This window comes from Microcaecilia unicolor, chromosome 2, assembly GCF_901765095.1.
Source record: "Microcaecilia unicolor chromosome 2, aMicUni1.1, whole genome shotgun sequence".
NCBI classification, from domain to species: domain Eukaryota; kingdom Metazoa; phylum Chordata; class Amphibia; order Gymnophiona; family Siphonopidae; genus Microcaecilia; species Microcaecilia unicolor.
In genome coordinates, this window is record NC_044032.1 from 623,664,946 (window position 1) to 623,680,022 (window position 15,077).

Sequence of the window (15,077 nt, forward strand, 5' to 3'; positions counted from 1 at the left end):
AAAAAGCTGTCAAATAAATAAAACAAACAACAAACAATAAATCTTACAAATTTGCTATTGTTTTCAATAGTATCTGCAAATGTTTGGGGGTCACACAATATGGCAGCTGTGCTGAGGATACAGCTTCATCTTTTTGATGTCATGCCGACTCCTGTCATAAAACCTTCTTTGTTAGGACTGCTCTTTGTGCCATCCTGTATGGCCAGATAGCTATCTGTGCACCTTGCATTGAATATCGGTGGTGCCTGGATAACTTCCCTGTCTACCCTGATTCTGCTCTCAGACCGCCTCAGCACTAAGCAGAGAGTGCCACGGCATTTTGTGCTGATATTCAGTGGCACTCTTTAGTTCAGTGTCACTGAATATCAGTGACGGGGGTGGGAAGAGCAATTTAACCATGCAGCAGCCTTTTCTGCACAGTTAAATCACTCTGAATATTGGTCGGTAAGACAATATGAAACCTTGAGCAGTCCTCAGTTTGACAGTCACTCACTTGTGCACCTGACTTAATCCACAATGTCGCTCACCTGCAGTGTGTTTTTGCTAGCAAAAAAGGATCCGGTACTCAAATGCTAGGCCACCCTTCAAGAGTGGGGTAATCACTGAAGGATCCATCCCACAATAGCCAGGCCCCCTGCAATCAGTCACAGAACCTATAACAAGGCAGAATTGGTGTTTAAAGCCTGAGCTCTTTCATTAAAACTTGGGGTCCATAGGTCAATTTTTCGCAGACAATGGAAAAGGTGCCGGTACTCAGTACCTCCAAGTACCCCCTCAAAAAAAGCCCAGCTCACCTATAACAGATGTTTTCCGTAGACAGCAAGATTCATAAGGCACGCTATTCTTTCCACTTCCCTGAGAGTTGCTTGCTTTGAAAACAGCTGCAGAACTGAGACTGCTGCACTTGGAAAGGGTCATGTATGCTCAGAACTGTATACCAAGCTCTGAACTCTGGAAGAGTCACCCACTTGTGTGCCTTATCAATCCACGTCTGTTACAGGTCAGCATCATTGCTTTATTGATACCTTTTACTTTGATGCCACTATCTACAACAGAGGTATCAACTGCTCATATACCATTTCGACCCAAAATTCAGGCCTTTGACCTCAGGAATGTTGCCCCACAAATTCAACTTATATTGGATACGCACACGGATACCCTGCATCCAGATCACTTTAATGCTCTGATGAAAGAAAATGTGAATGACACAGAATGCACAAGCAAAAAAATAGCTTCCTGCTGCTTTTTAAATTTATCCTCTTTGTTGGGGATGCTGTCCCTTTAAGAACCTGCAGGAGGAGCAGGAGCAATTTATGACTGAACATTGAAGTGAAGGAACCCTGATGAAATGAGAAGCAGGAGTGTGGTTACTACTCTCATCATGATCAGCTGCTCTTGTCTTGGATGGGAGGCAGCACAGCACGAGTGACCACAAACTTGGCATTTAGGTAGTCAAAGGAAAAAAGAGCTCAGAGGCAGAAGAACAGAAAATCGTGAATGCCAGGAGTACTGAAGCAGCTCTCATAATCAGGGAAAGAAATATCATTCCTGAGTCAAAATCCAGAGAGTGTGAGTGGAAGACTGAGCTCTTGCTTTATTGAATAATAATAACTAAAAAAAAAACCCTGTAAGGACAGCAGGAAGGAAACATTGCAGAGTGTACAGAACGTGAGAGCAATAGCAGCCTCCGATAGTTGTGGTTCTGCGTTTGGGGATCTCAACTGCCCTGGGTGAAGGCTATCAGTGCAGAGTAGTGGGATGGGGATAAAAGGTAGTGGCTCCTGGTGTGTTTGTACTGTTCCAGTGTTGTTGCTGGGACTCCATGCTTGGAGCATTAGTGACTACTGGCTAGGAGCATGCATGGGTTGGATGCATGTGTATATACGTGTAATGGAAGATCTAAAGGACTGCTTTTCAACCCTGCTTTGTCCGATAATACACTCTGAAATCTTCTGTCTTTGACCGAAAGTAACTTTCCTTGTAAATACAAAAATAAGTTGGAATGCAGAAGATAAGACACAGCTCTAATTAATTTGGTATGTGAAGAGGAGGATGGTGTTTGTTTTCGGAGTTCAGCCTGGCCACCTGGACTTGGAAAACATGTGACCACGTTCCCACAGTATGGCTTGTTTACCTAAACAGAGAAGCATTCTGTAATTTTCCTTAGCTCTGAATATGAGTTCTAAGTCTTATAAAAAGGGGGGCTTGTTGTAGCAGAGTTTTGAGGGTAGACGTATTGCGCAGAGGACTTGTTCCTGGTCATAAGGAGACTTTGGGCTTTTGCTGCAACAGGCCTCCCAGCTGATGAGATAAGGGCCTGAAATTCCTGACCAGTGATGTTGTATGTATAATATGTAAATATCTGTCTTATAGCTTTCTTTTAGTTAGATGATTTAATCATTGTATATGTATCTTAACCATTGTACATTTTAGCACCTCTAATAAAGGTCTCATTTACTTAATACGAATCCAAAAGAATCCACAGTAATTGTTGAATAGTCTGTGTTAGTGAGACAGGCTGTAAATCCATAGCAGGACAACACGTGTGCATGTGGTTGACTAGTGGCCTTCCCTATGATTTTCTGCAATATGAGAAGTGGATCTAGCTCTCCTCCTGAGTCCACTTCACACATATTGTTAGTATGTGTAGTCCACCACTGAAATGAGCCCAATGCCTCTGATCTATGCCTTATAATCTTCTATTTTCACTTGGGCAGTAGGTGCAAGTTAGTGCCAAAAGCATATATTATCACAGGAAACAGATTCTGAAATACGTTTTCTACAGGAGCAGCTACTGTTAAGATATAGCTTTGTGTAAACTTCTATGTACAGGTGTACACTGTGATAAAAAGTTTCATAAATCACTTTGGGTTTCATTTGTTATGAGTTACCAGGCCATATAAAAAAATATAACATACTACTCATCATCGTGTACAATCTGTCGATGGAATGGTCTTCTGATTCTAAAAGCATGGGGAGATGATCTCATGTACCAAAGAGATGGCTCAAGGCATCCAAAAATCAAGGCTACATTCACCCAAACATTTTCCAGCACAGAAATACTTGTTGACCTTGGGGAATAAAAATATTCAAATCCTATGTTAATAAAAAGTGACTCAGGGGCCTTCCATATTTTAGGGCTTTTGGACTGGTCCCTGTTCTGTGTCACGTCACGTTTCCAGCTTTTTATTCATTAAAAGATAAGCCCCCATTATTCCTTTCCCCTATATGCAGAATTACATGGATGTCTGGAATTAGGTGAAGTAAGAACACTTTTGCTACCCCTCAATCACTATGCTGCCTTATTTAAATATCCTCAAAAACACTTACCAGTCCCTACTCCATAGGAATCACAGGGGGAAAATGGATAAATACTAAAAAAATAGATACCTTTTATTTATTGTGCAAATAGTAAGCAGAAAATAGGGAAACACATCATGAATGTGTAAAGCGGGTTTCGAAAAAAAGATTTCATGGCTATTGCACATTTTGGCAGGAGTCAGTGGCAGAAAGCCTGCAATGTGGTTCACATAGTGGAAATGGCTTTTCAGGACTCCAGATGTGAAACCGATAATTGACCTGGTGGAATGTTGGGTACCACTGAAGCAGTCTTCTGAGTCTGTAGTTGGGTGTCGAAATGAAGATAGCAGCCAGGACAAGAGGGGGCCATCAGTGTCGCCTACAAATACATAAAAAAATAATATAACATCACTTACAACACTCGCGTCACTCTACCCTCAGATCGCAACACACAAAAGCTCACCCAGACCTCTATCCTGACTATCATGTAGGACCTGGAAAAGTTGGTCACTGTATCAACCATCGCACAAATCGCCAGGTTTTATGCGTGCTGTGAAGAAGTGTGGCTGTAGATGTTAACATTAGCTTCTGACTGAGAGATGACTTTGTGTATTAGTGCTGATCAGTGCTATCCCCCGAATTCTATAAGAGTTGCTACAAATTGTGCATGTAATTTAATTGAATAACGAGCTAATTAGTGCCTATAATTGGCTTAACAAGCAATTATTGGCACTAATTAAATTTAATTAAAAATATATGCATGTAAATTTAGGTGCAGGATCCATGCCTACATTTTATGCGTGAGGTCAGAAAAGGGGAGCGGAAATGTGAGGGTCACAGGCGAAACGGTGGTGTTCCTAAAACTTACACGGGTAGTTATATAATAATGGAGATAGGCGTCTAATATAGGTGTGAAGATTTGCACCACATTTCAGTTGGATTCCAGGGCTCTGTTCTTTCCTGGTTCTCTTCCTACCTCTCACCTCGCACCTTTAGTGTACACTCTGGTGGATCCTCTTCCACTTCTATCCCACTACTCAGGGTTCTGTTCTCAGTCCTCTCCTGTTCTCCATCTACATTTCTTCCCTTGGCTCTCTGATATCATTCCATGGCTTTCAATACCATCTGTACGCTGACGACTCCCAGATCTACCTCTCTATCCCCGAAATCTCAACCAGCATCCAGACTAATGTATCAGCCTGCCTATCTGATATCGCTGCCTGGATGTCTCAACGTCATCTGAAACTTAACATGGCCAAAACCGAGCTTCTCATATTTCTCCCTAAACCCACCTCTCCTCTCCCCCCTTTCTCTATTTCTGTGGATGGCACTCTCATTCTCCCTGTCTCTTCAGCTCGTAACCTTGGGGTCATCTTCGACTCCTCTCTCTCCTCTGCTCACATTCAGCAGATTGCCAAAACTGTCTTTTCTTTCTCTATAACATCAGCAAAATCTGTCCCTTCCTATCCGAGCACTCTGTCAGAACCCTTATCCACACTCTTATCACCTTTCGCCTAGATTATTGCAACCTGCTTCTCACCGGCCTCCCACTTAGCCATCTCTCTCCTCTTCAATCAGTCCAAAACTCTGCTGTGCGACTCATTTTCCGTCAGAGTCGCTATGCTCACATTAGCCCTCTCCTCAAGTCATTTCACTGGCTCCCTATCTGTTTCCACATTCAATTCAAACTTCTCTTACTGACCTATAAGTGCATTCACTCTACCGCACCCCAGTACCTCTCCAACCTTGTCTCTCCCTACGCCCCCCCTCGGGTACTCCGTTCTGTGGATAAATCTCTCTTGTCCGTCCCCTTCTCCTCTACTGCTAATTCCAGACTCCGTTCCTTTTATCTCGCTGCACCTCACGCCTGGAATAGACTTCCCGAGCCTGTGCGTCTAGCCCCGTCCTTAGCTGTCTTCAAATCCAGGCTAAAAGCCCACCTCTTTAACGCTGCTTTTGACTCCTGACCACTTCTCACTTGCTTTTGACTCCCAACCACTACTCACGTGCCCTGTACCTTTTATTCCCACCTCTTTAATTCCCTTACCTCTTAGTTGTTCTGTCTGTGTGCCTGTATTAGGGACTGTCTTTTTTGTGTATGGTGTACAGCACTGCGTATGCTTTGTAGCACTTTAGAAGTGATAAGTAGTAGTAGTAGTAGCAGTAGTTGGTGCAAATGGCCACGCCTAAAGTTAGGGTTGATTCCCGGGCGTAAGCGCTATTCTATAAACCATGCCTAACTTTAAGTGCGGTTTATAGAATAGCCCTTTTTTAGGCGCTGATTTTTTTGAGCGTTAGATGTAGAATTCACCCCTACATGTAGTTATCTTGAATGAGTTCTGCTTTCCACTCTTAGCAGCGCAGTATGCCACTGTGTGTCTCTGGATAAATAGATAACATTTTAGAGGCCATTTTACTAAGCTGTGGTAAAATCTGGGCTTCACATGGGACTTTCCCATATGCTAAGCCCAAGCTGAACGTGGCATTTTAAAGGGCCATTTCTGTTTGTTTTCATTAAAGGTTTGGTGCTAATATTCACGTTATCTGCCTTATCCAGTTAAGGCGCAGCTAATCATAATGCACTAGCTGGATAACAGGGACTGCCCACTCTCCACCCAAGACATGCCTCCTCCCAAAAATATTTCTAAAAAAATCAGTAACATGTAGGTTAGCACGTGCAAACAGGCAAAATAACACAAAATGCTTTAACACGTTCTATGGAAGTCTGTTACTGCGTGGTAATTGTGCATTAAGGGCTTAGGACTAAATTCAGTAAATGGCAGTGAAATTTGTTTGCTAAAAATTTATTTATTTATAGCACTTATATCCCACATTTTCCCACCATGGGCAGGGCCAATGTGGGTTACATCAGTCTGAACAGGCATACATCAACCCGGCAGAAACAATCAAGTACATGGAAGTAGGAGAGATCAGTGAGTAATTGCAGAGAAGGGGAAGGGGTAACAGAGTTGATGATGTCGTTAAGATAGTTACAGTTCAGTAGTTATGGATGCAATGGTGGGACTTTTGCGTAAGCTATTCCAAAAATGAGTGCTAAAAGCCAGATTCTATATATGGCGTCTAGAAACTCCTCATGGAAAACATTTCTACCTAAGCACCTAGATTTAGGCACGGTATATAGAATATGCTTAGTTGGTATCCTAGTGCCTAAAACTACATGCCTCCATGTACACCAAAGAAAGCGTAGCACAAATCCCAGCACGTAGATTTAAGCACAGAGGACCATATTCTAAAACAACACGCATACGTTTTGAAACGCCCACGAAACACCCATTTCCATGCCCATAACCATGCCCCTTTTTGCCTGCACGCATTAAAATTTAGGCCCACTGCGTTACGGAATATTCTTAGGGAATTGCATGTGTTAAATTCTAATTATTGCCAATTAGTGCTCATTATTGCTGGTAAACTGCTGTTAACAATGTTGATTAGCTTGTTAGGCCAATTACGTTACGCGCGTTGTTACAGAATACGCTTGGGTTTCGGTGCGGATCCATAGGTGCGCTATATAGAATCCGGGGGTAAGTGCTATTCTACAAACAGCACTCTTGAGTTGGACACCATTTATAGAACAGAACTTAGCGCCGGGATCCGCACCCAGTTTTGGGCAAGAGGATTTACACCAACTGAAACCTAGTGTAAATCCTTGCGCTGTATTCTATAACACTATGCATGCAAATTGTAGCAGTGTTCCTGACCTGCCCGTGCCCCCTGTTTGTATTCACGCTTACAAATTACGCATGCATCTTTATAGAATACCAACTAGGAAGATGTGGGCATAAATGAAAATTGTTGCCAATTAGTGCCAATAATTGATGGTTACTGGGCAATCATTGCCACTAATTGGGGTTGTTATTCAATTAAATTGTGGATGCAAATTGGGCGCATGCAAATTTTGAGCGCCATTTATAGAAGTTGGGGGATAATGCCCTTTAGTAAAACGACCCCTTAGAAGTCAGTCAATGGATTTGTGTTGTTTGAATAGAAACGAGGTGTATATCTGCAGACTACTGCATGGATATACCGTAAGAAGTGTATGGCATGCAAGCGTGAGTACATGAGGTATGCTCGAATGCATGCAAGAAGGAGAGGGGGAATAAAACTGTGGAGGCAAATAAAATTAGACTTAGAGAGACAGCACACATATTTCATAGGCTAATGTAGGAATGAAGGGAGACCAAAATGCTTTCTAAAAGTTGAGTGCCATGATCTTCAAGAGGAAAACTAGTACTGATTATTTACAAGCAGGGGCGTAGCCAGACAGCAGATTTTGGGTGGGCCTAGGCAAGAAGTCGGTGGGCACAAAATGTTCTCTCCCCTACCCCCACATCAAAAAAATATCCCAGCTGGTGGGAAAACGCTTCTCTCCAGTCCCCACCTTGGTAGTCTGCAGCAGGCATGCACTGAGAACTGAGCATGCAAAGGTGCCAGTATTATGGAGAGCAGCAGTTTCATTACCATGTGATACTGTTGGATGGGCCTGAGCCCTAAATGGGTGGGCCCTGGCCCACCCAGGCCCACCTGTGGCTACACCACTGTTTACAAGTAGCTTTTGTACAGAAAACATTTGCTAATGTTTATCAGCGGGAGAAAGTTGTTCATAACTTTTGGTGAAAATTATCTGATAAAGTAAAAGGAAAGGCTTTGTTTATATTAGATATTTATTTATGCTTGATATTCTGTTTTTTTTTATAAGTATGATAAAGTTTAAAATGTGTAAAGATGATTATCATATAAATTTAAAAGGAGCTGTGACAATGCCAGGATTCTAGATCAGGCTTACATCAGCCTCAAACAGGAGTAAATATATATTTGAATCTGAGGCATGTTGGAGGCAAAGAAAAGTCAGGTGTATGTTTGAGCAAAAAGATGCTTTTATGAATATAGGTGGAAAGCTTTAACGGAGCATCTGTGATGGGGTTTTTACCTGCATGCTATAAATGTATCTTCCCAGGCTAAGACATTGCAGGGCCTCATTTGAATAAAAGTAAGTAGGAGCTGAAAAGTAGGACCTTGTATGCAAAACACAGCTACTCAATGGCAGGGGGAACTCTGGGTTGTCATTCAGAATTCTTACACTGTTCTCCCTCCAGAGGGCAAAAGGAATTTGGGTGAATCAATTTCAGAATGTAGGAAACCATTCTGCAAACATACCCCACTGTTTACTAAGCTGAAACCATTCTGCAAACATAACTCACTGTTTACTAAGCTGCGCTAGTGGCTGTCGGTGCGGTAATGCCGACACAGCCCATTCACTTTGAATAGGCTGTGTTGGCATTGCCGCGTGGCTTAGTAAACGGGGAGGGGGGGGGGGGGGGATAGTGTTTTCCTCATATGAGCTAATGGGAGAAACTCCTGAAAGTGTTTGGTCCAGAATATTTAAGACGTATGCAACTGCTCATTAATTTTTCCCCTTTACAGTATGAAAGGAGCTTTTGTCCCACAGCTACGGAATAGTAGATTAGGACAATGTCTCTCAAGTATCTACTGCCCCAGTGCATACGTACACACACACACACACATGCACACACATCTTGCAATAAAGCAGCAGGTTTTTTTTTTTATTCTAAGGTCCACTGACCTATTCACAATGCATTCTTGCGCTCAGGTTTAATCTAGAAAGAGAAGGATATACACAAAAAGATATAGTTCCCAAACAGAGAGAGGCATTAGCAGCTTTACAATTCACATTTTGTAAAAAATAAAACAGATTAAAATTTGTACAAAGTGAATCTGACAAACATTTCATAAATCCATGGCTGTCCTGGCTGTGTGAATATTAAAAATTGCAGACATAAAGAATATTTTCAGACACTTCTGAATTCAGTGATAGTAATGCTGGTTCCTTTTCTTTTAATTTATGCATTTTAGTTGTAAACAACGATTTAAAAACAATACTGAAATATGCATAATTTTGTAAAAATAGTTCATATCTATTAAATTGTAAAATAGGGCTTAATACATTTTATCAGTTTATGGATCATAGAATAACACTGATCTCACCAGAATTTCAGGCATGCTTTTACATAAAATATATTAAATTAAAAAAAAACCCAATTATATACTTAAACAACCATTGTGTAAAAAAACATTAAATCCACAGTTTAACAATAAACCCAATTCTATGCATTTACAACTTCATTAACATACAACAATTCAAATTTTCACATAATACAGAAATATATTTGTTAGAATGTATAGGCATTATACATAAAACATATATTACATATATATAGTGTGTATACATGGATCTGTCAGTATATATGCATTTATACAACAGTGATCACGTTTAAATCCCAAGCAAAATGCTTTTTTTTTTTTTCACAGCACACCGGCACAGTGTTTGGATAACATGCATATTTATGCAAACATGTATAAGGCAAAAAATTCCTTTTCATATATTGCTCCCTCCATTTTCCCTTTATCCTTTCAACCACAGTCGGTAAACTGTTTGTGCTGAAACTGGTGACCGGTCAGCAACTGCCCAATAAGGTACATGCTCTTGTTTACTCTCAATTAACACCGAGAGCTTTCTTCATTGCACTACAAAAAACAATGTGGTTTTAAAAAGAGGAATTTTGAAAGTCTGCCAGAAAATGTATACATTTATTTATTTATTTATTGCATTTGTATCCCACATTTTCCCACCTTTTTTTAATGACACTTTTTTTCGCATCCTGTTCAAACTTCTTCTACTAACCTATAAATGGACTCACTCTGCTGCTCCCCAGTATCTCTCCACACTCGTCCTTCCCTACACCCCTTCCCGTGCACTCCGCGCCATGGATAAATCCTTCTTATCTGTTCCCTTCTCCACTACTGCCAACTCCAGACTTCGCGCCTTCTGTCTCGCTGCACCCTACGCCTGGAATAAACTTCCTGAGCCCCTACGTCTTGCCCCTTCCTTGGCCACCTTTAAATCTAGACTGAAAGCCCACCTCTTTAACATTGCTTTTGACTCGTAACCACTTGTAACCACTTGCCTCCACCTACCCTCCTCTCTTCCTTCCCGTTCACATTAATTGATTTGATTTGCTTACTTTATTTATTTTTTGTCTATTAGATTGTAAGCTCTTTGAGCAGGGACTGTCTTTCTTCTATGTTTGTGCAGCGCTGCGTACGCCTTGTAGCGCTATAGAAATGCTAAATAGTAGTAGTAGTAGTAGTACTTTTTGCGGGCTCAGTGTGGCTTAATGAAAAAAAAACTAAAAACCCAAACTCCCCCAAGAATCATAGGGGTGTCTTTTACATAGGTGCGCTGCCATTTTTAGCGCGCGTTAAACATAGGTGTGTGCTAAACGGTAAAGATGCCCATAGGAATACATTGAGGTCTTTAGCGTTTACCGCGTGCCTATTTTTAACGCATGCTAAAAACGCCAGCGCGCCTACGTAAAAAACCCCCATAATGTAGAAACAAAATATCCACAGATATACCATTTACTTCCACAAGCTATTAAGAAGCTTGTATACAAGTGCTTCACCTGATGTATAAGTGGTATCTTCCGAGGGTTCTCTTATACAAGTATAAGAATATATCACATCATGAATATGTATAATAAAACAATGTGTAAAGAGAAAAGTTAAAGGTATTGCTAGTTGCAGGCATTTAGTTCATATCTTTGGTTTTGTAGTTTATCACCTGATGTACGGACATTTGTGATTTAAACAGGTCGTCAACGACTTAAGAAAACTGTTGTGCCCATCCTCTAACAGAAGTTACATATGCAAAAGAAAGCCCAGTGAGTGTCATTAAGTGGATTTGAATCTTTATGCTTATCCGTGAAGACAAGGGTAGGGGGCAATAGTTACCGTATTTTTCGGACTATAAGATGCACTTTTTTCCCCCAAAATTTGGGAGGAAAATGGGGGGTGCGTCTTATAGTCCGAAGGTAGCGTTTTTTTTACCTCCGTTCCGTACTTACAGGATTCCGTGTTCCCTGGTGGTCTAGTGACGTCGGGGCAGGAAAGAGCCCCCTCTTTCCTGCCCATCGCGCTGCTCTCCGTGCTCCTCAATGCTTTCTGATGGTCTCGGCGATATTCAAAATGGCCGCCGAGATTCTCGGCGGCCATTTTGAATCTCGCCGAGACCGTCAGAAAGCATTGAGGAGCACGGAGAGCAGCGCGATGGGCAGGAAAGAGGGGGCTCTTTCCTGCCCCGACATCACTAGACCACCAGGGCACATGGAATCATGTAAGTACTGGAACGGAGGTCCGAAACCCGGACAAGACGCACCGGAGCAGAGCACCTAGGTTTTAGAGGAGGGAAAGAGGAAAATTTTTTTTTTCCTATTTCCCTCCTCTAAAACCTAGGTGCGTCTTATGGTCCGAAAAATACGGTAGTTTCAGGGACAGGGTCATTTTCTAACAGGTAGACACTGATTTTATGCCTGTCTTATAGACACATAGGACTAGATGCTACATATCACGCCTAAAAATTTGGCGCCAGTGAACTTCATCTAAGCGCATTCTATAAAGTATGCCTTAATTTAGGTGTACTTAATAGAATAAGCCTAAATTTCCATGCAGTACATAGAATATGCTGAACAGCCATGACAGCGCCTAACTCTAGGCGTGGCCATATTATGCCAACTATTATTATTGATTAATTGTTAGAATAATTCTATTTTATTTAATAACTATTGTTGTTTCAGTTGTTATTCATACCTTGTTTCTTAATTTGCAAAACTGTACTTATTTGCATTGCAACTTTATTACTGTACTTATTGTAAGCCACTTTGAGCCTGCAATCAGTGGGAAAAAAAGTGGGATACAAATGTGATAAACAAATAAATAAATAAAAACTAAAACTTGGTGTAAATATCGGCACCTAAGTTAGGAGCAGAGCAGGTGTATTCTATAATCATGCTATTTATGGCCTGAGCCCTTTCCGCCACCCACACCCACTGACTTAGCAGTAAGGCTCACACGCTACCCGCACAGTAACAATGCAGTAAGCGCCACCTGCTGATTACTGCTGGGAACGGCCCCCACGATAGAAAACAGAAAATAGAAAATTATTGTCTACCGTGGAATTAGGCATGCACCAAACCTAGAATTACTGCTGGGCGAATGCACTATCCTAGCGGTAGTGCCGATTTAGTGCATGGTACACACACGTTAGCCCACCCGTACCTTAGGAAAAGGGCCTCTAAGTTACGTGTATTGTTATGGAATATGCTTCGATTTCCAAGCAGAAATCTCAGCGTGATATACAGAATCCAGGGGATAGGCAACTATGGAGCCCCTTAGCAGGGGCGTAGCCAGACTTTGGCAGAAGGGGGGGGGGGGTCCAGAGCCCGAGGTGAAGGGGCACATTTTAGCCCCCTCCAGTGCCGCCGACCCCCCGCCATTATCGACCCACCCCTGCCGCCGCCAACTTTGACGACCCCTGCCGACGACCCTCTCGACCCCCCCTCCTGCCGCCAACCCTCCCCCACAACGTCGCCTACCTTTGCTGGCGGGGGACCCCAATCCCCGCTAGCCGAGGTGGTCCTCTTCTTCCCGCGAAGGCTTCGTTCTGTTTCTGATGTCCTGCACTCATAGAAACAGAACGAAGCCTTGCGCCGGAAGAAGAGGACCTCGCTGGCTGATCTGCAAGGCTTCGTTCTGTTTCTGTGAGTCTGATGTCCTGCATGTACAACGTGCAGGACGTCAGAAACAGAACAAAGCCTTCGCGGAAAGAAGAGGACCTCCTCAGCTGGCGGGGATTGGGGTCCCCCGCCAGCAAAGTTAGCCCATGGCGATGGCGGGGGAGGGTTGGTGGTGGGAGGGGGGGGGTCGAGAGGGTCGTCGGCAGGGGGGTACAGGACCAAATCTACGGGGGCTCAGGTCCCCCCTGGCCCCACGAAGCTACGCCACTGCCCCTTAGTAAACTGTTCTAGGCATTTACCCCCGGATTCTATATATGGTGCCTAGATTCTGCATGGAGATACGTGCGCAACCTAATCAGCTTAATAAGATAATTAGTGTTTTTAACAATACTTAAGCAATAATGAGCACTAATTGGCAATAATTACAATTTATGTGTGGAAATCGCTATGCATATTCTATAAAGAACTGTGCCTAAATTGTAAAGCGCGCAGTTCAAAATAAACGTGCATAGCTTAAAAGGGGAGTGTTTATGGGTGTATTTATGGGCATTCCAAAATTTCAGTGTGTAGTTACAGAATACGGGTCAGTGTGCCTAAATTTACGCGTGCAGATATACACCAGCTTTTTATTGGCATAAACACACATCCGTAGATTGAGGCGCTACATTATCGACTAAGCGTATTCTATATACTGTGCCTAAGTTTTATAGAATATGCTTAATTCCGTGTGGAGTTTTTGGGCACCATATATAGAATCTACATTTGAGGTGAAATTACACTGCAGTCATTGAAGAACCCAATCTTTTGAGGCCACAGGGGTCCTTTTTTGGGGAATCCTCCAATAAGGAGGCTTATTCAATCTGAAAAGCTCACAACTGGCAGAGCATCCAGTTGTGTGCAGGACCAGTGTGATGACTATTACGCTGCAAAAAAAAGCTAATTTTAAACAATTGGGGGAACAATTTTCAAATAGCCTGCATGGTCGCAACTCGCAACTATGGAGATGCTTTTACTAGTTTACAAACAGAAACTACTTGCTAAAGGCACCTGCATATGTTGTGCCTGCTGAGATGAGATGAAGGTGGGAGTAATAAGGGCAAGTCTATAATCTAGACCAGTGGTTTCCAAACCTGGTTCTGGAGCCACCCCAGGTTTTCAGTATATCCACAATGAATATTCATGACAGAGATTTCCATTCAGTGGAAGCAGTGCATGCTAATCTCTCTCATTGTGGGTTTCCTGAAAACCTGACTGGCTGAGATGCCTCTAGGACCAGGTTTGGGAACCACTGGTCTAGACACCATAGGCGGTTGGTGACTCAGCTGTTTGGGGAGGCTAAAGTGGAGTGGGATTAGGGTGAGGGTATGGGGTGGGGCTAGAGTAGGATATGGGCAAGGCAAAGTGGAGCATGTAAATATCCTTGGGGGGGGGGGGGTGGCAACACCTGTGTCAGCAGCAATGGGACAATAGGGCACTTTTGAACACAGTAAGAAAGGACTCCTTCACTGTTTGGCTCTGGTGCAGCTGTACCAGCTGTCTCCCCGCTCTCCTCCCAGTACCTCTGTTACTAATGAATACACTCTAGGAGTTACGTACCAAAAACAATCAAAATAGTGCACCAAAATAATAAAACATATTACACAGAAAAAAATATTTGCAGTATTCTGGACATATAAGCAGGTATTTTAGCACTGGGCTCCCAGTCATTCCTGCCACCCCAGTCCAACATCTTTGAGATCTTGGACAAGACACTTAACCCTTCTTTGCCACAAATTTAGGGGCCCTTTTACTAAGCTGCAGTAAGCACCAACGCGTGCTTACCACAGCAAAAAATGGCTTACTGTGGGGCACGCTGAGGTGTCTCGTGGTAATTTTTGGCTGTGTGTGTGTTACATTTAAAAAAATCTTTTAGAGCTGGGCATGGGTCTGGGAGGACTCCGTTCCTTTTATCTCGCTGCACCTCACGTCTGGAATAGACTTCCCGAGCCTGTACGTCTAGCCCCGTCTTTGGCTGTTTTCAAATCCAGGTTAAAAGCCCACCTCTTTAACGTTGCTTTCGACTCCTAACCACTACTCAATTGCCCTGTACCTTTTTATCCCCACCTCTTTAATTCCCTTACCTCTTAGTTGTTCTGTCTGTTTGCCTGTCCTATTTAGATTGTGAGC

At 42.7% G+C, this 15,077-nt stretch overlaps 1 protein-coding gene across 3 annotated transcripts in view; it reads right to left on the reverse strand.

The window, feature by feature from the left end:
* Positions 1-3,451: 3,451 nt before the first annotated feature.
* Positions 3,452-15,077, reverse strand: part of HHIP (hedgehog interacting protein) — a 334,884-nt gene continuing 323,258 nt past the window's right edge. The window contains exons 14-15 of one of the 3 annotated variants that reach the window (XM_030191688.1): positions 8,903-8,936; positions 3,595-3,679 (exon numbers count right to left, since the gene is read on the reverse strand). In XM_030191688.1, coding sequence (XP_030047548.1) covers positions 8,932-8,936 — 5 coding nt within the window. In that variant the 3' untranslated portion in view covers positions 3,595-3,679; positions 8,903-8,931. The other 2 variants (XM_030191684.1, XM_030191687.1) reach the window with 2 other exon arrangements.